Source organism: Botryllus schlosseri, chromosome 3 (assembly GCF_051294905.1).
Source record: "Botryllus schlosseri isolate E-star chromosome 3, Bs_hap1, whole genome shotgun sequence".
In the NCBI taxonomy this organism is placed as follows: Eukaryota; Metazoa; Chordata; class Ascidiacea; order Stolidobranchia; family Styelidae; genus Botryllus; species Botryllus schlosseri.
This window is the reverse complement of record NC_137238.1, coordinates 16,783,611-16,807,067: the sequence shown is the minus strand read 5'-3', so window position 1 is coordinate 16,807,067 and position 23,457 is coordinate 16,783,611. Positions and strand designations below refer to the sequence as shown.

Genomic DNA, 23,457 nt, shown 5'->3' with positions numbered 1-23,457 from the left:
GTATTGTAGTTTAGGAGATATTTGCAGATTTATACATTTTTGGGGGTATGAAAATTTATGAAAAGTTCAATTCGACCAAGATTTTTCTATGTTCCCGAAGGCCTACAGCTACAACTCCGCTACCAGATTGTAGCACTCCGAAAGTTACATCGAATGAGCCTATCGGCGTATTCCTAGGTATTGTAGTTTAGGAGAGAGGCTATTGGCAGATTTAGACATTTTTGGGGGTATGGAAATTCATGAAAAGTTCAATTCGACCAAGATTTTTCTATGTTCCCGAAGGCCTACAGCTACAACTCCGCTGCCAGATTGTAGCACTCCGAAAGTTACATCGAATGAGCCTATTGGCGTATTCCTAGGTATTGTAGTTTAGGAGATATTGGCAGATTTAGACATTTTTGGGGGTACGAAAATTTCTGAAAAGTTCAATTCGAACAAGATTTTTCTATGTTCCCGAAGGCCTACAGCTACAACTCCGCTACCAGATTGTAGCACTCCGAAAGTTACATCGAATGAGCCTATCGGCGTATTCCTAGGTATTGTAGTTTAGGAGATATTGGCAGATTTAGACATTTTTGGGGGTATGAAAATTTATGAAAAGTTCAATTCGACGAAGATTTTTCTATGTTCCCGAAGGCCTACAACTACAACTCCGCTACCAGATTGTAGCACTCCGAAAGTTACATCGAATGAGCCTATTGGCGTATTCCTAGGTATTGTAGTTTAGGAGATATTGGCAGATTTAGACATTTTTGGGGGTATGAAAATTTATGAAAAGTTCAATTCGACCAAGATTTTTTTATGTTCCCGAAGGCCTACAGCTACAACTCCGCTACCAGATTGTAGCACTCCGAAAGTTACATTGAATGAGCCTATCGGCGTATTCCTAGGTATTGTAGTTTAGGAGATATTGGCAGATTTAGACATTTTTGGGGGTATGAAAATTTATGAAAAGTTCAATTCGACCAAGATTTTTCCATGTTCCCGAAGGTATACAGCTACAACTCCGCTACCAGATTGTAGCACTCCAAAAGGTACATCGAATGAGCCTATCGGCGTATTCCTAGGTATTGTAGTTTAGGAGATATTTGCAGATTTAGACATTTTTGGGGGTATGAAAATTTATGAAAAGTTCAATTCGACCAAGATTTTTCTATGTTCCCGAAGGCCTACAGCTACAACTCCGCTACCAGATTGTAGCACACCGAAAGTTACATCGAATGAGCCTATCGGCGTATTCCTAGGTATTGTAGTTTAGGAGAGAGGCTATTGGCAGATTTAGACATTTTTGGGGGTATGGAAATTCATGAAAAGTTCAATTCGACCAAGATTTTTCTATGTTCCCGAAGGCCTACAGCTACAACTCCGCTACCAGATTGTAGCACTCCGAAAGTTACCTCGAATGAGCCTATCGGCGTATTCCTAGGTATTGTAGTTTAGGAGATATTGGCAGATTTAGACATTTTTGTGGGTATGAAAATTTATGAAAAGTTCAATTCGACCAAGATTTTCCTATGTTCCCGAAGGCCTACAGCTACAACTCCGCTACCAGATTGTAGCACTCCAAAAGTTACATCGAATGAGCCTATCGGCGTATTCCTAGGTATTGTAGTTTAGGAGATATTGGCAGATTTAGACATTTTTTGGGGTATGAAAATTTATGAAAAGTTCAATTCGACCAAGATTTTTCTATGTTCCCGAAGGCCTACAGCTACAACTCCGCTACCAGATTGTAGCACTCCGAAAGTTACATCGAATGAGCCTATTGGCGTATTCCTAGGTATTGTAGTTTAGGAGATATTGGCAGATTTAGACATTTTTGGGGGTATGAAAATTTATGAAAAGTTCAATTCGACCAAGATTTTTCTATGTTCCCGAAGGCCTACAGCTACAACTCCGCTACCAGAAAGCTAACGAAGAATACTATGTGGGTCTATTTTTAGAAACTAAGCATGATTCCACTGCAACCTGGAAAAATATCAATAAACTAATTATGCACCGGAAGAATAGTAACAATGATTCCAAGCAATATCTCAAATAGAGTTAGAGAATGATTCAACTGCCAGACACCCTGACATCATTGCAATTCGTCTAAACAGTTTGTTCACCTCAATAGGCTCAGAACTGTCTAGCCATTTACCCAGCACGGTCCCAAAATATCAATATTCGTCTCCTAGCCAAGATAACTCAATATTCCTTACTGATTGTGATGAATTTGAAATGTCTGCAACTAATTTGTCCTTAAGAAGGAGCAAGTCATCTGGTATTGATACCCTTTCCACATCACTCCTTCAACACTTAACACCCATTTTATCAAATCCACTTTGTGTTTTTTTTCAACTTCGTGATTGCTAACGGCATGTTTCCTACCCACCTAAAACAAGCAAAGTATATACCGATCCATAAAAGCGGATCAAAGAATTCTGTTGGGAACTACAGATCTATCTCTGTGCTGAATTGTATAGCTACGAAAAATTGCTTTGCCAGAGAATTTTAGACTTTTCTAAAAAACAGCCAATTTGGATTTACAGCCAACATGAATACTACTCATGCACTCTTAGATATGACAAGCAAAATCTACAAAGCCAATGATAATAATCAACCATCTTGCTGCATCTTTCTTGATATAAAAAAGGCATTCGACTCTGTAAATCATACTGTTCTGATCAAAAAACTTTCTTTATGTGGCATCCGAGGTACTGCCCTTGACCTAATATCTGACTACCTACAGGATCGTACACAGAGAGTCTATATCAGTGGTTCTTAACCTTTTTTTCCTCCAGCGCCCCCTTTCAAAAATTATCTTGCTCCAGCGCCCCCCAACTTCATATTGTGAGGAATGTAATAAAGACAATGAGTAAGAGGGAGGGCCGTAACAGCACTTCGTCAACCCCCCTATAAACGATTGCCTTGCGCACCCATAGCGTGATAAACTAAACTTCTGAGGGCTTCGCCCCCACGAACCCCATAGCGTGATTTCGATGGTCAGCAAAGTTTGTGTGGCCTGGTCGCCCTAGGTACAAAAATTTCACTAATTAATGATTGAAATTGGTCAGTATGATCGGGAATTGCATGTAAATTGAGATCAATTTTTACTCTCTCTCTGCTCACGTAAACAGATTTACCCGTAGAGCTGAGTGATGTGTGTTTAAAAAGGGAGGACCCCTCAATAATAATTATACATCTTCGGGCGTATACCCGTTGGCAGGAACGAAACATCACTTAGTCAGGCCCCCGAAAAAACTTGGGTCTTGGGCCCCCATAGGGTGATAAACCGACCGCCCTTCCCCCCTCACGTTGTTCGCTTTTGCCACGGAATCAGCTGTACTGTTTAGCGAGCCAGTGCGATGCGCGAAAACTTTCGATAATTCATGCTAAAATCGGTCAGTAAGACCGGGGGTTGCAAATATATTGCTATCAATTTCTTGTCCTCTCTGCTCACGTTACCAGATTTACCGGTAGAGCTGAGTGAGATGCAATGTTCCCTCAAAGCTGCGCACGTGCGCAGTGCTGACACCGTCTCTGCGCACAGAAAATCTACGTTGCTCACAACAAATCCGAAGTTATGACCTTTTATTAGTCGTTACGCACTGTTGTCCAAGGGTCAGCGCAGTGAGTTGTTGAGTGTGCGCAGACTCATCAAAACTTGAAGCGAACATTGTGAGGTGTCTTGGAAACTGTAGGGCCCGTAACTAATAGTTAAACATATTCGGGCGGGCGAACCCGTTAATATGACTTCGTTGCATGATGTTATTTCGTGACCTCCTGTCTGCAATATCAAAAAATATAGAATCGCCCAACAGGGATATCGCCCAACAGGAATATCCCTGTCGCTCAATCGTACTAAACTAAGAGACACACACGATTTCAAATTGGTATTTCTTCACTGGCATGTACTTTTTCCCTGCCAGATGGAATTCGTGTTCTGGGGTTCAGATGATTGCCAAGACAGGAACATTCGGTGCCAGTCATTTAGGCGCCCATGGACAATTAAACCTATATGTATTTTGAAGGCTATATATAACGAAGTTTTCGGTGTTAATTTGCTCTGAATACTCATTAAGGATATGTCCTATCACCACATCATCTACTGCGAAGCCATTTTTCTCCAGCGCCCCCCATACCGCCCCCCTGAGCCCAGCGCCCCCCATATCGCCCTCGGAGCGTTTCCGCCTCCTTCAAAATCGCCAGCGCCCCCTGGGGGGCGCTGGGAGCAAGGTTAAGAACCACTGGTCTATATCAATGGAACCTTCTCTGATGAAAGAGTCTTGACTTGTAGTGTACCTCAGGGGTCTGTCCATGGACCCATCTTGTTTTTGTTATACCTTAATGAACTTGCAGGGGCTTCTAAATTGGACTGTACAATGTACATTATTTGCGGACAATGATTGCTTCACAGCTAGTGCAAATTCCACTACCGATCTCCGTTTGCTGCTGAATAAGGAACTCCCAAAAATTTGTAGCTGGATGACTTGTAACAAACTTACAGTAAACCCTAAAAAAAACTCAAATTATCCTCTTCGACCGATCACGAAGCAATTCTAGCAAGGAGTTTTCTGTTACCATTTCCAACAGCGAGATCAAACCAGTAGAATCTGTAAAATATTTGGGAGTTATGATGGACCTCAGACTGTCATGGAAACCTCATATTGATGCTCTCTGTACCAAACTGTCTTGTGCTGTGGGTGTCTTATATAGATTGAGAAAACTAATGCTTTGTCACGTTCTGCGGCTAGTATATTTTGCTATATTCCATAGTCATATGCAATTTGTGTATGGGGCTCCGCATGTAAATCCTATCTTAGACCTCTAGAAGTTTTGCAAAACCATGCTGTTAGAGCCATCTGTGGATTTTGTCGACGTGAACGATTGTCACCAGGCTATAAAAAAACTTGGCATTCTAAAACTGAATGAGCTATATCACTACGAGCTAGCCAAAATGATTATAACGCAGAGCGAATGTTTGTACATGCTATATTTGTGGTTTATCTGACTCCAGAAGGTTAAGTTTACAATTCGCTGCGTGTTTCTTCTTTTGACGGACCGGCGTAACCGCGCCGTACGGCCTTGTTGGCTGACGTACCACGACATGTCTATTGCACACTTATTCGATGGATCACACTGACGAATATATTTTATTTCGGTATCCACGACTGGTAACTTTATTGAATCACGTACGGCAATGCAATAGACTTCCGAATCAGCGAATAATGAATGAATGAATATCTCTCCGTGGTATTACCTACGCATATCTCTCATAGCCACGAAAGAGAGTAGGGGAGATGTGGTACCGATGGATCACTGGGACCGAAAATACTTGAAAAATTCTCCATAGCCTCTCATAGCCACGAGACAGAGTACATGCACAAAACATCGTACGATTTCATATTTTGTTATCTACGTTCACACGACAAAATATACGACTCACAAAGGTCTTATCGGGTCTCAGTTCTACAACCCTGTCCAAAGCCCTGACGTGCAATACGTGAGAGAGAGAGACAGTTTTTATTGAGCAAAAAATTACATTCAAAAACAAAATACATGTTGCAGCGATACGGTTCCTTAGGGACCATCTAGTCAGCTGCAGCGATGGAGTACAAAAATCGTCTTTTAATAGAGTCTCGCGTCAAGAATAAATTAAAAACAGGTAGAACAGTAGTAAGTTGGAACAACAACAGAGTAACAGGCAACAATAATAAAGAAGTAAACTAAAGAATGAAATGCAATGAAAACAAAAAATAAATAGAAGGTGGATAAATGTACAGAGTTGTCAGTTCAAATTCTAAAAAAGAAACAATTTGGCAACGTAAGATTATCAAATCCAATATACGGCAATTACAATGCAAATCTAACTAACTTCAATATGACAAGAGTAAATGAGATTTAAATTCGCGACAAAAGGCTGAAAAAGACATTTCCCTCATGGCTAAAGGAATGTCATTCCATATTTTTGGACCATGATATATGATTGATCTGCGGCACTTACTATTCGTCACACGAGATACAAATAATTTTTTGGAAGTCGATGACCGAGTACGGTGTGTATGTACGACACTAGATGGCGTGAACATATCACTATAGAGACTGTAGGATCATAGTGTCCTATATGGTGTCGACACAAGCAAATCTCACGGTTCAATGAAATTGTATCACGTCACAGTTTCCATTTGGCTACAGGCAATTTGACGGTCATTTTTGACCGGCTCGCCGAGCATTAAATTTGGTGAAACGGGTATCAATCGAAAGCTGACTCTGCACTGATTACGAAAATATAAATTTTATTCCGCTCGCGGCCCTGGAACCCTCACAATCAGCCTCTAATTTTTCATTGTTATGGAGATTGGCATTGGGACGCAACAATGCTGTCTGGCGAAACGAGAGACGCAACAATGCTGTCTGGCTGCTTTTTTCTTGAGCTACACTTTCGTTTCGCCAGACAGCATTGTTGCGTCACACTGCCAATCTACTCGACAATGAATAATTTGGGGCTGATTGTGGGGGTTCCAGGGCCATGAGTGGAATAAAATTTATATTTTCGCAAGCAGTACAGCGTCAGCTTTCGATTGATACCCGATTCATCAAATTTAATGCTCGGCAAGCCGGTTAAAAATCACCGTTAAATTGCCTGTAGCCAAATGGAAACTGTGACGTGATACAATTTCATTGAACCGTGAGATTTGCTTGTGTCTACACTAGAGCCCGACCGATTATCGGCTCGCCGATAATATCGAGTCGATATCACGCTTGGAGAGAAATATCGGTATCGGCCATTGAAGGTAAAAAAATATCGGCCATTTTCGTGACGTCACAACATGGTGGCAGGGAGTCAGAGAAGTCGATTGGAGACGTGAGGACGGTAAATTATAAAAATAAATGGCCAAGCTGCATGTAGTGCATACTGCATACAGGGTAGTAGGCGTGCCTATCTGAAAAATATTACAGATAACTAACCACCGTTATGCCCCACTGACTTCATGGGATTCCCCCTGTAGTAATCGATCACCAAAGGCAGAGAGCAGCTGGATGGATAGTTGTCTGCAGAAGAGTTCGATCAATAAGAGAAATGAGAACTTCAATCATGCTGCACTGACCCTCGTGATGATAGAGGAAAGCGTCGCGTCGAAACATTTTTCTGAAGATAGTGCTATTGGTTCGGTACCAACAAAGCTAATTATACCAGTGTTGTATGAAGTCGTCTGACTGAGGCCTGCGGCCGGCTGCGGGGCCACCATGATAGGAAATATGCGAGCATAGAGGTCAAGAAAATCAAGCAAACGTGGAGTAAAGCCAATAATTGATACGAAAATTATTTATTCCATGATGACATTGGCCAATTCTGACAGAAGAGCGTAAAATATTGATCAATTGATTGTTGAAGTGCTGGTCATGGTCAAGGCCCAAGGGGGATGGGTGGAGCAGTTGCAGACGTGGACAATTTGAGTTGTTTTGCATATTCTCTTCAGCTATTTGTTAATGATGTGCTGAAGGTTCCAGGTTCACTGCCAGAAGAATATCAATATTAATATCAATATTTGGTGAAACCATTGAAGGAAAGATCCCCTGCAAGGGAGCGGTGGAACCGAAATGAAGAAAGATTTCCAATTCTTGCTGTGCCACTAACTATGGTACCAAGTGAAAGACTGCTCACTGTGTTTAGTACTATATACATCATTTATGGAAGACCACAGAAGTTCACTCCTTGGAGAAAGGGCCGAGAAATTGTGCTTCATGAACTGTAATCTGCAACTGCTGGATTGGTGCTTTTGATATATTTTTATAGCCCCTAGATCATTTTTTTCATGTTCAAGCATATCAATGGCTGTAAAGTTGTTGAAATAAATGCTCTAAGGTGTTAAATATGGGCCTTGAGCTAGATTCCATATCTTTTGAATATCGGCTGAATATATCGGTGTTATCGGTGGAGGTACTGGATATCGGTCTTATCGGTATCGGCTCAGAAATCCAATATCGGTCGGGCTCTAGTCTACACCATATAGGACACTATGGTAGGATGGAGTGACGACTGATTTAAATGCCTAATTAATATTCATCCGCAACATATTTTGTTTGCGTGGTTTTTCAGCAATTATCTTGTAAAAATGGATATTTATGGTATTTTTGCCCATAATACTATAAATATGAGATATTATACCGGTATTAGTGCATTGATATACCGAGTTATCTATATAAGTTGAACTACTCTATTTACACTGCGCGCAATAATATTTTCAACTCCCTTTAGATAGGTCACGCTCCGCTTTGCGGAGGGAGCTACCCATTGTTACGTGTACCATTAATAATCCCACATGGAATTCAGACGGTGGAAAGTTGAGTGTTTGGTTGGTTTAATGCAGGGGTCGGCAACCTTTTGCTAGTCGCGGGCCAAATTTCAGGTGCACAACATTTTGGCGGGCCGGACCGGAATTTTTCTTTATACTATAGTTAACAGTCACGTCGGTATATATTACCCTACAATGCTGCAATCTCAATCATACAAATCACAAAAAGAGCAATACACATATATTTACGCTTCAACAACGCATGATAAATGTGACACTTTGCGCAGCTTGCTTTGTGATAGATTTTCAACTTCTGGCAACAAGTCAGATGAAGCTAGAATCAGGCCATATTCAGAATGTGCGTTGGGATACGTGATCTTAGCTTGCTCTTCGTGAATTTCATTGTTGAAAACTATTGTTCACATGCGCACGTGCTACCAAAAGTTGATGCTATTTCTTTTGCATTGTTGGTCAAGCTGAGATGAAGACCCATTTCAAGAACGTACTCTTTGTCAAAGTCAATCAGCGATATGCTCTTTGTATGAAATTTGTCATTCAATTCAATTGCATGGCATTTCAAATGGGCCCATTTGAAATTTTCTGGCAATGGTATTGGCGCCCACATTAACCGGAGTACTGGGTAGTCAGAATTTATTTTGTACAGAACGAATGTCGGAAAAGTGGATGGAAATTCATTAATTAAATTTGGTATATCACAGTTACAAATGTATAGTGCTGGTAGGTTTACTCTCCTCCAGTATAGGAAAGTGAGCTTATTTAGTTGTTTCCCCCTGAAGTTGCAAATTCAATTTGTTTAGATGTGACGGTAAAAGTTCTACGAAAGCAAGATTAGATACCCATTTTCGATGACAAGATTATGAGTCGGCGATGTTTGTATTTTCAAGGAAAGTTGCTATTTCATTTCTCAGTTCATACACTCGTGCAAGCATCTCGACGTGACAAAGCATGTCCCCGTTTTGCCAGTGACACTTGCAACCGACGGGTTTGCCCAAGACACAGAAAACTTCAGAAGAACGCATATTGCTTGGAATGCCGAACAGCTTCTTGTAGTAGAAGTGCTATATGTTTCGTTGTTCTTGTGTTTGAAATATACGTGACAAAGCAATGCTTATTGGGGTAGGCCTATCTTTACTATTGCTTTTGGGTCTGCATTCATTACAGTGGAACATATTGACTCAAAGGCTTTTCGCGTGCGCCTTGTCAGGAGTTGGCGACACAAGAGGAGCTTACTGAAATATAGACATACGAAAACCAAATTGGCAAAATATGACGTAACAATGCAATGATAAAAAGGATCGCTAACAGCTGTACCGGTACTCCGGTAGTCATAACAAAGTGACAAGAGAAAATCAAATCATACAAAACACAGACAATTAGCGGTATTTTAATTAATATTTTAGGATTGCATATATAGGCCTACTCTTTGTGCTTGTTATTGTGCCGTTAACTCATTGAAGCGGGCACACGGGGGATCTTTGAGGTGATGGATTCTGCTGTGGTGAATGTGGTTCTGAGAGAAATAGTCCAGTTCAGTACCACCAGTAACATTTGAGGTATCTCTGTGTTTCTCTGAGAGCTATTAAGGTGATTAACATTTAAAAAGTGGTATTCTGCGACTCACGCAGCAGCCTGATTCTAAAATCGGAATATGACGAACCCGGACCAGTACGGGGCTCGTTCACTTTCGGACCAAAAACCCTTTTCCTCCGTAACGCTGTACTGAGTTTGGTCCGAAAGTGAACGAGCCCCCTAGGTGCGTGAATTACATGTTCCGGAATCATCATCCGTAAGTGGAAGAAAACATTATAAATTTTGACATTTTTCGAAGCAGTGCTGCATTGCAGATTGGAACTCATTACGAAACGGCGGGCCGTATTCTTGTGGTAGCTAATCATTTCGTCGCGGGCCGGACGATTTCGCTTGGCGGGCCGGATCCGGCCCGCGGGCCGTAGGTTGCCGACCCTTGGTTTAATGCATGCTTATCGATGGGAATGAGTCGGAGTATTTGAGGTTGAATACTTATAACGGACTCTGTGACTAATTGGACGTCTTAATATGTTTGGCCTGATTAGTGAATATCTTGGATACTTGCGTGACGGTCTTGCGTTTGTTGCCGTACGAAGCGATGAATATACCGGTATATAATCGCTGCACAATGCGCACGGTCGGTGAATACCAGCCATGATTTATGATATAATAGCTATTATAGTGGCGTATTATATGATTATAGAAGATAACAATAATAGGGCAGGCGATGAAAATGAAACGGCATTTCGTTGCAGGCGAAGTGGGTATTATGGGAAGGTGTGTCGTCTGATAACCTGCTGGAGTTGTAACCTGAGTCCCACGTATTGTGTGGCTGGGTAGATATACTTAGCTCTTTTCGTAGCAGACGCACGTCCCTGCGTTTAGTCCTTGATCTGACAACTTCAACGTGAATGCAACGACAGGATTGCCTCAGATAGATATATTGGTCGAATATGCATGGAATATATACAGTAGGATATCGCAGATGAGTCTAGCTTGTAAAATGAGATGCACGAGCTGATAAATGGCAAGTCACGTGGTAGCGAGAAGAAAGATATAAGTCACGTGATATACAGATATGGGCGATGTTCCGATGTACCATAATGATGTTGTATCTTACAAAGTGTATGAACCGTGAGAGGGCGCAGGGCGTCCCACATCGCCTCCTGCTAAAAAGGCGTGATTATAGCGACAATACAAAATGAAATTTACATGCATTGGATAGCAGTACAATTACGAGACGTAATAATTGCAACGGATATCACATAGTGTGTGGTTTAACGTGGTAAGGCCGAAGTGTGTAGTTAATAAAGTATTGGTAGAAAGGCGATAACACCAGTTTAAAATGCAATATTGTAGCCTGATGTTGCAATATTTATACAACATGATAGCAATGAAACCATATATGAGATAGTGTATTGATAACACGTTAAGGGTTAGATTAAATATAGTCAAAATGGCGAATTGGTCATATCTGAGGCAATTTTTGTGTTTTATTAAAAGAACAATAAACGAAAGAAGAAAAAAATATGTACACAAAGGAATTGACATTAGGTCTGTGTAGTATTATCACTAAGCTTCTAGCTGTCTACTTAGACAGATACTTTTACAAGTCGGACTCGAAGTGTATTCCCCCAGACCACATGCTTGTCTGTCATCAAAACAATCCGGAAACCCATCGCATGATCAATCAAGCATATCATAACACCACATCTCCCTTTTTTAGGGGAAGAGACATCAACACTACTTACATTATATACAAGTCACAATACAGCAGCGATAACAATATATACAAGGTGACACTACCCCTGCAAGGTTAGCAAGAGCAGGGCATTTGCACTTAACAGACAGAGTCACCAGGGAGGTAGACTACTCCCAAGGTGTACAACAGGTTAGGGGATTATTCTGCCCCTGATCTTGAAACCTGTGTGTGATCAATATTGCTCAATAAATCGTTGTGGCGGATTTCTAATTCTCGAGGATCGTCTCGCGGGATTCTCTCCGGTAGGTTCAGATGAACCGTTGGCTTCTTGACGGTGTCCTGGTTTCTTCGACGCTACAAGACAATATTCAACCGGTTTATTCTGATGCGGAACAGATGGTTTGGGTTCCTCCGGAGGGTTGTACTTCCGTAAGTGTTTTCGGTTACGCCTCATTAGTCCATTGTTCGTCTCAACGATGATCGCTCTAGGATTTTCATGCATCTCCTTGATGATACCCATCCTTTCGCAATCAGGAATGTATACATGGTCTCCAATTCCGAATCTATCATTCTCAACCACACGATGTCTTTTATTGTAACTCGCAGCCATTTTCTGTCTATACTCCGTCTCCCTTTTTCGAAGATCTTCGACATCAACAGTCTGTGGCCGTAGCTGGTCAGGATGACAAATCACCTTTGTCTTCAATCTGCGTCCCATGCTCAATTGGGCGGGCGATAAGCCGGAGTGCAAGGGCGTGTTCCTATAGTTCAGTAGCGTCAGATAGACATCATCTGTTTTCTTGAGCAGGGCCTTTATAGTTTGTACTCCTCTCTCGATGAAGCCATTGCCCTGGCTATATTTTGGAGAAGAGGTGAGGTGCTGAAAATTCCAGGCTCTGGAGAACTGAGAAAATTCAGAGGAAACGAAGACCGAAGCATTGTCCGTAAGCAAGACATCACAGATGCCATGATGAGAGAACACATTCTTGAAGTGAGAAATTGTGTCCCGTGACGAGATCGTTTTCTTTACTGAGAACAGTTCTATGTCTCTGGAATAGTAATCCATGATCAAAAGGTAGTACTTGTCCTCCAGTTGGAAAAAATCAGCAGCAATTCTAGCCCATGGGCGTGTCGGAAATTCGGTCCCCATCATCGGTTCAGTTCGATCTCGTCGATGCTTTTCACAGCGGTTGCAGTTGAGTACTGCATGTTCAATGTCTTTTGAATAACCCGGCCACCAGCAAGCTTGTGCTGCAAGTTGTCTGGTCTTGGTTACTCCAAGGTGCGATTGGTGAAGGTGCTTCAGAACATCTTCGCGCAACGGCGGTGGTATGACGAGTCTGTTGCTTTTTAGCAAGAGATTGTCATGTACTGTTAACACGTCTCTGAGATTCCAGAAGATACGCACCGGTCCATTTAAAGTTTCTTTGTTCTTTGGCCATCCTCCAACAACATATGTCATAACAGTCGACAGTGTCTTGTCTTCTTTAAGAGCATTCTTTATTTCTTCCAGGCGTCGGTCAGTAGCAGACAGCCCGCTGACCAGCGCACGCACACATGCTTCCGCTTCCTTGTGAAGATCGGTGTCTTCGATGCCATCCGTTGTCGGCAAAGGGCATCGTGATAGCGCGTCTGCTGTGTACATCGACTTTCCTGGCGTGTGGAAAATTGCAAAGTTATAGGACATCAGCCTAATTTTGAATCTTTGAATTCTGACAGGTAATTCGTCAAGCGATTTCGTTGAGAGCAGAGGCACTAGTGGCTTGTGGTCAGTTTCAACTTTCAGATCTTCAATACCCAGTAAGAGTTCTCTCCAGTGCTCCATTGCCCAAGTGATTGCCAAGGCCTCTTTTTCTATCTGGGCGTACCGTTGTTCAGTGTCGCTCATTGATCTGCTGGCATATGCGACCGGGCGAAGGTTATTGTCATCTTGTCTTTGCATCAGAACGGCACCAAGGCCGTAACTGCTGGAGTCAGCTGAGAGCACAGTTTCCCTGTCTGGGCAATACATAGCTAATGTAACATCGGAAGACAGATCGCGTTTCACTCTTGCAAACGATTCCTCTTGTGACGGGCCCCAGTACCACTCAACCTTCTTCGCCAACAATTCTCGTAACGGCTTGGTCAGTTCCGCTAGGTTGGAGCTAAACTTCATGAGCTGGTTTGCCATTCCCAAGAACCTGCGAAGTTCAGTCTTATCAGTAGGAGCAGCATAATTCACAATAGCCTGCACCTTCTTTGGATCTTTGCTGATACCATCTTGGCCGATGACCTGACCGAGATATTCAAGTTCAGTTGCAGCAACGATGCATTTCTTCTCATTTAGAGTCATGCCAGAGCATTTTAGACGGTCCAATACAGCCTTCAGCGTCTCATCGTGCGTAGTTTGAGTGCCAACTACTAGGATGTCATCCATATGGCAAATCACGTTTGGGATTCCTTGCAGGATTTCACTGATACGTTTTTGGAACGCTTCCGGTGCGCTCGAGATGCCAAATGGTAAGCGACGAAATCGATATCTCCCAAACGGTGTGATAAACGTTGTCAACTTTCGACTTTCAGGGGCGAGCTCAATTTGATAAAATCCAGAGTTTGCGTCCAGCTTAGTGAAGACCGTCCCCTTTGACAGTTGCCCCAAAGTGCTTTCGACTGTAGGCATAGGGTACAGCTCCCTTTTTACCCCATTATTGAGCTTGGTTAGGTCTACACACAGTCGCACCTTTCCGTCTGGTTTGGCTACGACTACGATTGGAGCACACCAATCTGTAGGTCCCGTCACTTCTTCTATGATACCGAGCTCTTCAAGCTTATCTATCTCCTCTTTGAGTTTCTGGCGCAATGGGGTTGGCACACGACGTGGCAAATTCAAACAGAAGGGCTCAACGCCGTCTTTCATGTGAATAGTAAACGGCTCTCCCAGTTTGCCAATGCCTTTAAATAGCTCTGGGTATGCTTTCTTGACGTCATCTTTGCTCCGCAAACGACTCTCAGGGGTAAGTTTGACTGCCCTGATGGATACTTGAACATCCTGGCACTCTTGAAGAAGTCCAAGTTCCAGTATAGCAGGAGCGCCAAGGAGTAGCTTATCCGCATCCGATACAATGTAGACTTTCTCTGTTAACGCCTTGAAGTCGGAGCTGAGTTTCATCCGTACAAAACCAACAGTATTGAGAGGTTGTCGATTAACTCCAATGAGCCGTCTATCAGATTTCTGTATAGGCCCATATTGTCTCTTGTACAATCGCCGCGGCATGACAGACACTTCTGCTCCAGAGTCAACAATCCATTTCAGAGTGTTGTTAACGACTCTCAACATGATAGTCCACTGGATAGTCTTAGTAGCCTGTGCTGAACCTACCGATGCTTCTGCTTCCTGGGTTTCGCCCACACTTCCACACATTGCGTCTGGAAGTTCTTCCTCGTCATAACACTCAGCGCTTGGTTCTTCCTCAATCGTTTCGCTATCCAGCACGCGTACATTTCTACTTCTGCACCTTTCCTTATAATGGCCCGTTCTACCACATCTGTAGCATTTTACTGAGGCTGCTGGACAGAACCCTATGCCTCTTTTGTGTCGTCGACCGCAAAATGTGCAGTTTATTACAGGCACACTTTCAACTGCAGGCTTCTTAAAAGTTTGAGGTCTCGCTTTGTTGGCCACCGCTTCTATTGCTGTAGGTGCAGATCTCCGATCAGCATAGCTCCGTCTCGTCTCCTGTGTAGTCACAACGTCGATAATCTTCTGAGACGTTAGCTTGTCAAAGTCGATTTCCGATAGCTTGTACAACATCTCAGAATCATCTACGCACCCGACAATAAGTTTAGCCCGAACGGTTGCGTCGTACACTGCTGGAGGAAATTGGCATTTTCGTGCAGCCTTTCTGACTGCATGTACCCAAGATGCAAATGATTCACCCTCTTTGCGTTGTAAGAAATGGAAGAATTGAAGGTGTGCTTCAAACCTGCCATCCCGAAACTTGAAACGTTCATCAAACTTCTTCAAGACGGTATCAAGGTCAGTTTTGTCTTCTGCTGCAACTGCTTCCACACCGTCTGATTCTGCGACTGCTTCAGCAAACACGAAATCCTCGTATATTTCCTTTCCTTCTTTTCCTATGAATTGCCGTAATAATCCAACTTTCTGGCGCCCAGGTGATTCAGCATGACCTGCTGCATCGATAAAGATCAGGAATTTCTTTTTCCATTCCAGCCAGGCTTCTGCCTCATTCACGGCGCCTATTATTGTGAGATCCCCCGGACCTAATACAACGGCCGCCATAATCTAGTTATTAGGCTAGTTCGAAGTTATCCGCTTCCACCATGTAGTATTATCACTAAGCTTCTAGCTGTCTACTTAGACAGATACTTTTACAAGTCGGACTCGAAGTGTATTCCCCCAGACCACATGCTTGTCTGTCATCAAAACAATCCGGAAACCCATCGCATGATCAATCAAGCATATCATAACACCACAGTCTGGCGAATGCGTCATACGCTAGAACAAATTGGTGGTAAATCGTAAATCGAAAATGAGTGTCTGTTATTTGTAAATGCAATATCTTATAAGCGGAATGTAGTGTATGGTGTGGGAGTATGTTAAAGTCAAAACTACTTTTGAAATCAATCGAAACACGTGGTATTAGAAGATAGGAAGTAAAGAAAGTAGGAAACTGATGTCTGGGTTTTCTAGCGACCAGAGACTGCTTTTATGAGTCAATGGAGTTGAATAGAAAAAATTACTCAAATGATGGTCTGGTAGTCGAACCGCTTAAAATGGCGAGATTTGTGGGAAATTTCCTGAACCATTAAGATTAATGACCAACGGAATAGTCACAAAGACCGGGGCCCGAAATTATGCGAGCCGTATATATTTTCGGCAAGAACAGTCGTATTGACGGATTCGCTAATGGGTAGCATATATGAATGAATTTCAAAATGCTAATAAGTCCGCATGGGAGAGATAGATAAAAGTACATGAATCATAATCGCGTATATAGGGATTACGAAATTCGCCGCGTTTGAAAAGTGAACAGTCCATCAGTCTTTCGGAAGACCGAACAATTATTTATATAAAGTTAAGCCATGCACCGTGGGCCGCGAACCTGCCTGGAATAATTAACAGTCAATGCTCATTGCTCATTAAGGATTGTATTCAGATCCAATTAGTTCACTCCGCCAAGGTTAAAACGCGTATCGCCTGGTGTGCGAATATTCTTCACAACTGTTCAAGTCGGCTTTAAAATGCGTATAATACGTGGTTTTACCAAAGCGCCATACGGAACTTGAAATTCCCGTAATGTCTGATAGGGCGGCGTCGGGTTAGCGGAGGTTGTTGTGTAGTAGAGTGCATTTCGGCGGTTCGCGATAGACCCGTGGGCAGACGACGACGAATCTGGGATGCAAAAGCAATATCGGCAGCAAGATGATATTTCACAAGGTGGTAATTAGCATAATATCATAGCAATAATGGCGATGACAAATTGAAAGAAAGTAAAATACAAAAACACATCGTTTGTCAGTGAACCAGATATGAGGTGGTGAAAATCTGCACCGATATAGGGAGTATACGCTATAATGTAAGCGTAAGTATTAAGTATTGAATCGATTCCATACGTGACGGAGCGACGCAAGGCGGTTGTACAAGCCTTGTGAGTAATTTGAGCTTTCAAGTAGAAATGATAAAAATTAACGGAATCTCGAAGTGAAATGGGATTATGTCGGGTTATCCGGGTGTTTTGATCAGATCAAAAGTATAGTAATGGAATATTAGCATCAAAGCATGTCAAGATGAATGTAATCGTGGCGTAACGCGGGGACTTCGTCATAAATTACGAAGTAACGTCGTGAAAGTAGAATGTACAAAATGTAAAGAGAGGAAATAGCAATAGCTTAAGTAATGACAAATGTGTGTATTGTTAGGTAGCCTAATGGCATTGTTAGTGTTTAGTGCTGCGAACCGAAGTCAGGTCGAAAAAAAGTCCCTAGCGATGTACATTGTACACAGCATGGTATACAACAAATCCATACACATTGATGAATCTGCGCGCCATATGCTATCCAGATATATAAAAAGGTTTCCGGAAATAAATTGGCGTGATTTAATCAAGAATTTGGTCCACTAACGGATCGAAAGAAGGGATAAAAATAGTAATTAATCATCACTGCACGCCACTTAACATATCGCAAGTGTATGAATGTGCGCCCGCTACTTCAATAATGTGCTTCGAAGACTTACACATGGCAATGCCTAATGACGTATCGACCGGTAAGATACATCTAAAAAAACAGTAAGTATTAGGTCAAATTCCCTAATACCGGATAAATAATTCATCCAACCGTATATACACTAATAGTGTCCGATCGTGGATCATTTCGATAAAAAAAGCGTACGGGCGAGACGCGAGTCGACCGAACTTCACCTCAACTTCGTTATGTAATGACGGAAGTTTATAGCATGAGTTAAAATCGCATGTTTACAACCCATAGATTCCCCGGCCGGTAGAATCGCTGAGTCACGCACAAGCAATTCCCATGTCTAAAAACGATTTGGCGAGATAACATGGCCAAACCCACTCATTACACACGATCCTAGGAGCAAAAGTGAAATCGTAGACCCGGTACTTCGACCATAACCTTAATTAACGAGTTCCCCGTGTAGCGATAATATGGGCAACGTGATATTCAAAATTTAACAGATTCGTGACTAAACAAACGTTTCACGGATAGGTGACAAGATGTCAGTAATAGGTGGCCATGCCATGAAATGTACAATGTACAATGTATAAAGGTAAAAGATATGTATAGCTAACCGCATGTAACTATAGGTTGCAAAATCTGAGTATGTTCAGATGACATTATCGCGGGTAAGTATATAAGGACGTAAATTACGGGAAAAAAAATGACAATTTGTCACCGTGTTAAAGCGACCTTATTTAAGTATAGGTAATTAGAAGTAAGCGAAAATGTCAAAGACCTAGTATAAAGAAAGTAAGGAAGTCAATGTTGGAAGAAAATAGGGAAGTAACTTCCGTATTTATTAATTCCAGCAAAGCGCTGAGTTAGAAGTAACGCTAATATGTGATTAAAATCGAATTATGATTATGGGTAATTGTAGCAAAAGCGAGGTTATGCGAATACGTGTAGTGAGATAAGATGAAGTTGCGTTATGCAGAGTTAAGTTAGTTATAAAATCCCCCTTCCCAGTGATACTGGTATATTTCAATAGTTAAGCCGAAATCTAAATTGTCGGTTAAAAAGAGCCGATTTTGCCGCGGAACATCATATAGAATCCCGATGGAATGCTATATGCTATAGTCCGGCGAAAAGCCGCGTCACTATTTTTATCGAAGTAACATTGACGGTATATAGTTACGGTAGTTAAAAAGGGTAGCGCTTAAATACGCGCGGAAGTCAATGTCGCATGAATGACATATGAAATCACAAAAAATAATATCCTGGAATTAGTAGTTATGTTCCACGGAGATGCCGTGAATTAAAAAAAAAACGAACAAAAAATAGATTTGTAAATAACTAGGGTGGTTGGAAGTGATTTACGCGGTAATATGAAGGTAGGAAAAACCGCAAAATTTATAAGCAGAATCGAAATGGGGGTGTTAAACAATCAAACAACTGTAAGCAAATGGTATGTTACACGACTAAGGTAGGCTATTCGTGCGAAAGTGACGTTGTAGATATGGAAATAGTGAATAGTGAAACGGTAGTAATTATTCGATTTCACGGGAGAGAGAAGCAATTTTACCGGGCGATCGAGAGTGTAATTCCCGACGAGGAATGGATGTGATACTTTCGTTAGAAAGCAAAACGCTAAGATTCAAATAATAGTTTTTAAGGCCGTAATATAAAAACGAAACCAATGCACAATGTTCTGTCAGTGTCAGAGTATCACTCAAATCTGGTTCTCTGAATGTCATGGCGATGAATATAGGAACACAAACAACGAACATAATTATATGGAAAGCACGAATCGAGCAATAACGAGGAAATTTGCTGCTAGCCGATAAAGCCAAGTGAGATAAATCATTCTCACTGCAAAATGCATTCCCGAAATTCGAAGTCAAATAAACGGATTTACCGTGTAAGGTTGGAAAAGTCCTGGATGGCTCCATAGCAGTTGTTAGTCCAATTGTGTAGGAGGCGATTCGTCCTTCGTTGAAGCTGAAATCATCTCACGAGCGTGCACCATATGGGAAGGTGTGTCGTCTGATAACCTGCTGGAGTTGTAACCTGAGTCCCACGTATTGTGTGGCTGGGTAGATATACTTAGCTCTTTTCGTAGCAGACGCACGTCCCTGCGTTTAGTCCTTGATCTGACAACTTCAACGTGAATGCAACGACAGGATTGCCTCAGATAGATATATTGGTCGAATATGCATGGAATATATACAGTAGGATATCGCAGATGAGTCTAGCTTGTAAAATGAGATGCACGAGCTGATAAATGGCAAGTCACGTGGTAGCGAGAAGAAAGATATAAGTCACGTGATATACAGATATGGGCGATGTTCCGATGTACCATAATGATGTTGTATCTTACAAAGTGTATGAACCGTGAGAGGGCGCAGGGCGTCCCACAGTATGCCATATCAAGGTCCTTCTGGAAGGCGTCATTCAGCAGAATCTGTTTTAACTTGCCGACGAGAAAATATGAGTCAATGCACTTACCGTACTATTGGAGGACATTGCTAGAATTAGCGAGCTATCTTCATGTACTGTTCCGGTATGGTAATTGTTATTTGATTAGCAAAACGGAAATAAAATTCTGAGTATTATGCTTTCACAGAAATTTTGATTCCTTTATAACCGATACTTTTTCGTAAAAGTTATGGCCGAAGAATCATTGTGGGAGGATTGGGAATCCATCACCGAGGAGGAAATTTCCCAATGCTTTGAAGGATTGGATGAGTGGAGTGGAATAAGTTGTGACGTCTGTGAAGCCATATTTCCCACCGTAAGGGAACTCAAGAAGCACGGGAAAGTGCATAAGCTCCCGTCACCAACTGAGCAAATTGACATCGACCGAATAATGGACATTTTGAAGATTGCTTGCCGTAATTGTCATTCTATTTCCAGGTGTGGACCACGATTTGAGGAATTGGATTTAAATCTTATTGTTCCACTTGTCAAACGCTTGAATGCTGTGTTCTGTGACGTCGGTACTGATGGTATTTATCAATACTACTCCAACATTTGCCAGCAGGCAAGCAAACTTCTTGGACTGCAGCATCAGCTTCTTGCTGCATCTTTGCTCGTGAAGATTGTTGGTGCACTTGTTCACCAAGCTGAGGAAAAAGTTTCCACTGCAAGAATGTCTGGTATCAATAGCAGGGAATCGGGTATGGTATATTGTACCAAATCTGGAATATTTTTGTGCCTCACTGTCTCTGGCAACTCTTTTCTTGGAAAAGGTATCTTCCTTTCTTTCTATATGAATAAATATATCAATTGGAATCGTTTGGTGCATTGGTTTCTTGATCTGAGTGAGAGATACCTTTATGATTGTGCTACATCTTTCAGGCAAATTTAGCTTAGGCAGAGCTCCCACTTTGAGTTGCTTTCTGGTTTTGAGCTGACGAATGATGTCGCTCTCCTCAAAATCATTTTCGCAGATTGCGGCTCTATTATAAATTACACTGTTAATTCTGTTGAAGTTGAGACAGCTGCTTTACTTACGTCTCCTTATGGAGCAACGTCTTGATACGATCTCCTTTTGAGGGTCCCTGATGGAAAGAAGGAGGCTGGCCATTGCTGCGTGCTGCTTCTGGGCCGCTTCATTCCTTAACAGCTCTGGTCTTCGTACCGTTAATAAGGACCTCTTACGAGATTGATCACTACGCGGAATGTTCACATAGGTACATCCAGGGATAGCGCAGTTTTTGGCCATAATTGCCGCGGAGGATCTATTATTTTTAACTGCTAAAGACGCGAAATGTACAACGGGATATAAGACAATGCGATGTAGCCTAGTGAACAGAAAAGAAGATGTCAAAACGAACAAGTACAGTCTTCCAATGTAACATAGGCCTAATGCCCGATGAAACAGTGTACGATATTGATCTTTTGGATGTAGTGATAATCTTTTCGTCGCTCTTTTTCATCCGCTTTCCGTGTAGTCTATTCGTTTTTTTCATCGGTTGCTTATGCACAGAAAATAGTTTGGGCAGTTTTGTATCGGTATCAGCGGCTTTCAGCGGCCACTCAGTTACCGCATAAAGCCTTATCAATTATAGCATTGTCTACGAGTTTACGGGATTCGGCCGCGGAGAGTTTATCGCTGAATAAGGCATTGCGGGAAATTGATTTTAAACGTGTTCTGGGTGGAGGCCAGTTGTGAAATTTTTATAGTGAGAACATATTGATGCTTCCTCGTAACTTGCAAAATTTGAAACGTCTAGCTAGAATATTTCCACCCTTTCTCGGCGGTCAAATTCGTCCATGTATTTCCGAAATCGCCTATACTTTTACATGTAAAATAGGACAATCGGACTCTCGCGAATGGAATTTTACTCCGCAAAGTCAAGCGTGACGGATCTAAACATAGAACAATGGGTCGTCGCTCCATCCTACAGTCTCTATAATATCACTAAACAAACTTGGGAGATCACCTCGATCATACTTATACATCAATTTAGCAACCTCTAGAGTGCAGAGGTCCTTTACTGTCAAGATGTTCAGGGATTTATATTTGGGGGAGAGTCGTTCCCGTTCTTTCATACCACTGATGTATGTAATTGCCAAATTTTGAAGTACTTCGATTTTCGAATAGTACGTTTTGCAGCTAAGTCCCCAGAAGACTATGCCATAACTGAGCTGACTATGAAAGAGTGAGAAATATAAATTTCTAAGCACAGGTCTTGGGAGACTGTGTCTTGGACGAGAAAAAATCCCTACAACCCTGGAAAGTTTAGTAGTAATTTTATCGATATGGGATTTCCATGATAAATTATCGTCAATGTGAATTCCAAGGTACTTGACACAGAAGATGGGGTTCACATTTGTATTATTCAGATTCAAAAATGGAGAGAAGAATGTAACAGGACTAGGCTTTTGGTTAATGATTAGAATTTGTGTTTTAGACGGATTTATGAGTAGCTTGTTCGCATTCATCCAGGAACTTATTCGATGCATTTGGGTGTGAACTAATTCTTGCAAGATTGGAAGCCGAGACATACAAGCATGTGTCATCCGCAAAAAGTGTCGTGTGAAAAGGAGAGCATGCGATCAAGTCGTTCAAGTATATATTGAACAGTAACGGTCCAAGGACCGATCCTTGTGGGATGCCACAGGTAACTAACGATGAAGCAGACTTGACAGAAGATAGATCATCAACATATTGCATGCGGTTTGATAGATAAGATTTTAATAGATTGTGCTGAGAGCCTCTCACCCCATATCGAAATAGTTTATCGAGTAAAAGACTGTGGTTTACTGTGTCAAAAGCTTTTTGAAGGTCCAGAAAAATACTACAGCCAATTTCATTTTTAGATATTATTGAATAATATTGAAGAAGGTTGAGTACTGCTTGGTTAGTATTGCAGTTGGTACGAAAGCCAAATTGGTTAGGATACAGTAGAGGTTCAAAGTACTTATATAGACGTGTATGGATGAGCTTCTCAAACACTATAGCCATGCAAGATAAGACGGATATAGGCCTATAGTTAGACATATCACTTTTGTCCCCTTTTTTATGAACTGGAACCACCCTTGCAATTTTAAGTGAGTTAGGGAAAATTCCATTTTCTACACACTGATTGAAGAAGTGGCAGATGTAGGGTGTAATAGCTGGTGTTATTACTTTGAGCAGCTCAACTGGTAACTTATCGTAACCCTCTGCCTTCCCACCCTTCATATTTCTAATTATATCATGAATTTCTGGTTCATTGGTAGGCACCATGAACATGCTGTTAGTAT

At 41.8% G+C, this 23,457-nt stretch overlaps 1 protein-coding gene and 1 long non-coding RNA gene across 2 annotated transcripts in view; both read right to left on the bottom strand.

The window, feature by feature from the left end:
• Window positions 1-5,486: 5,486 nt before the first annotated feature.
• The window catches only part of LOC145434972 (uncharacterized), a 190,850-nt gene continuing 172,879 nt past the window's right edge, over window positions 5,487-23,457 (bottom strand). Inside the window, exon 2 of the long non-coding RNA XR_013913655.1 lies at window positions 5,487-6,075. This is a non-coding gene — a long non-coding RNA (uncharacterized LOC145434972). The remainder of the gene's footprint in view (window positions 6,076-23,457) is intronic.
• LOC145434959 (uncharacterized) lies at window positions 20,834-22,069 on the bottom strand. Its single transcript, XM_080312200.1, has 3 exons — window positions 21,220-22,069; window positions 21,038-21,164; window positions 20,834-20,970 (listed from the first exon to the last, which is right to left on the bottom strand). The coding sequence occupies exons 1-2, from the start codon at window positions 21,428-21,430 to the stop codon at window positions 21,070-21,072; spliced, it is 306 nt and encodes a 101-aa protein (XP_080168326.1). The 5' UTR covers window positions 21,431-22,069; the 3' UTR covers window positions 20,834-20,970; window positions 21,038-21,069.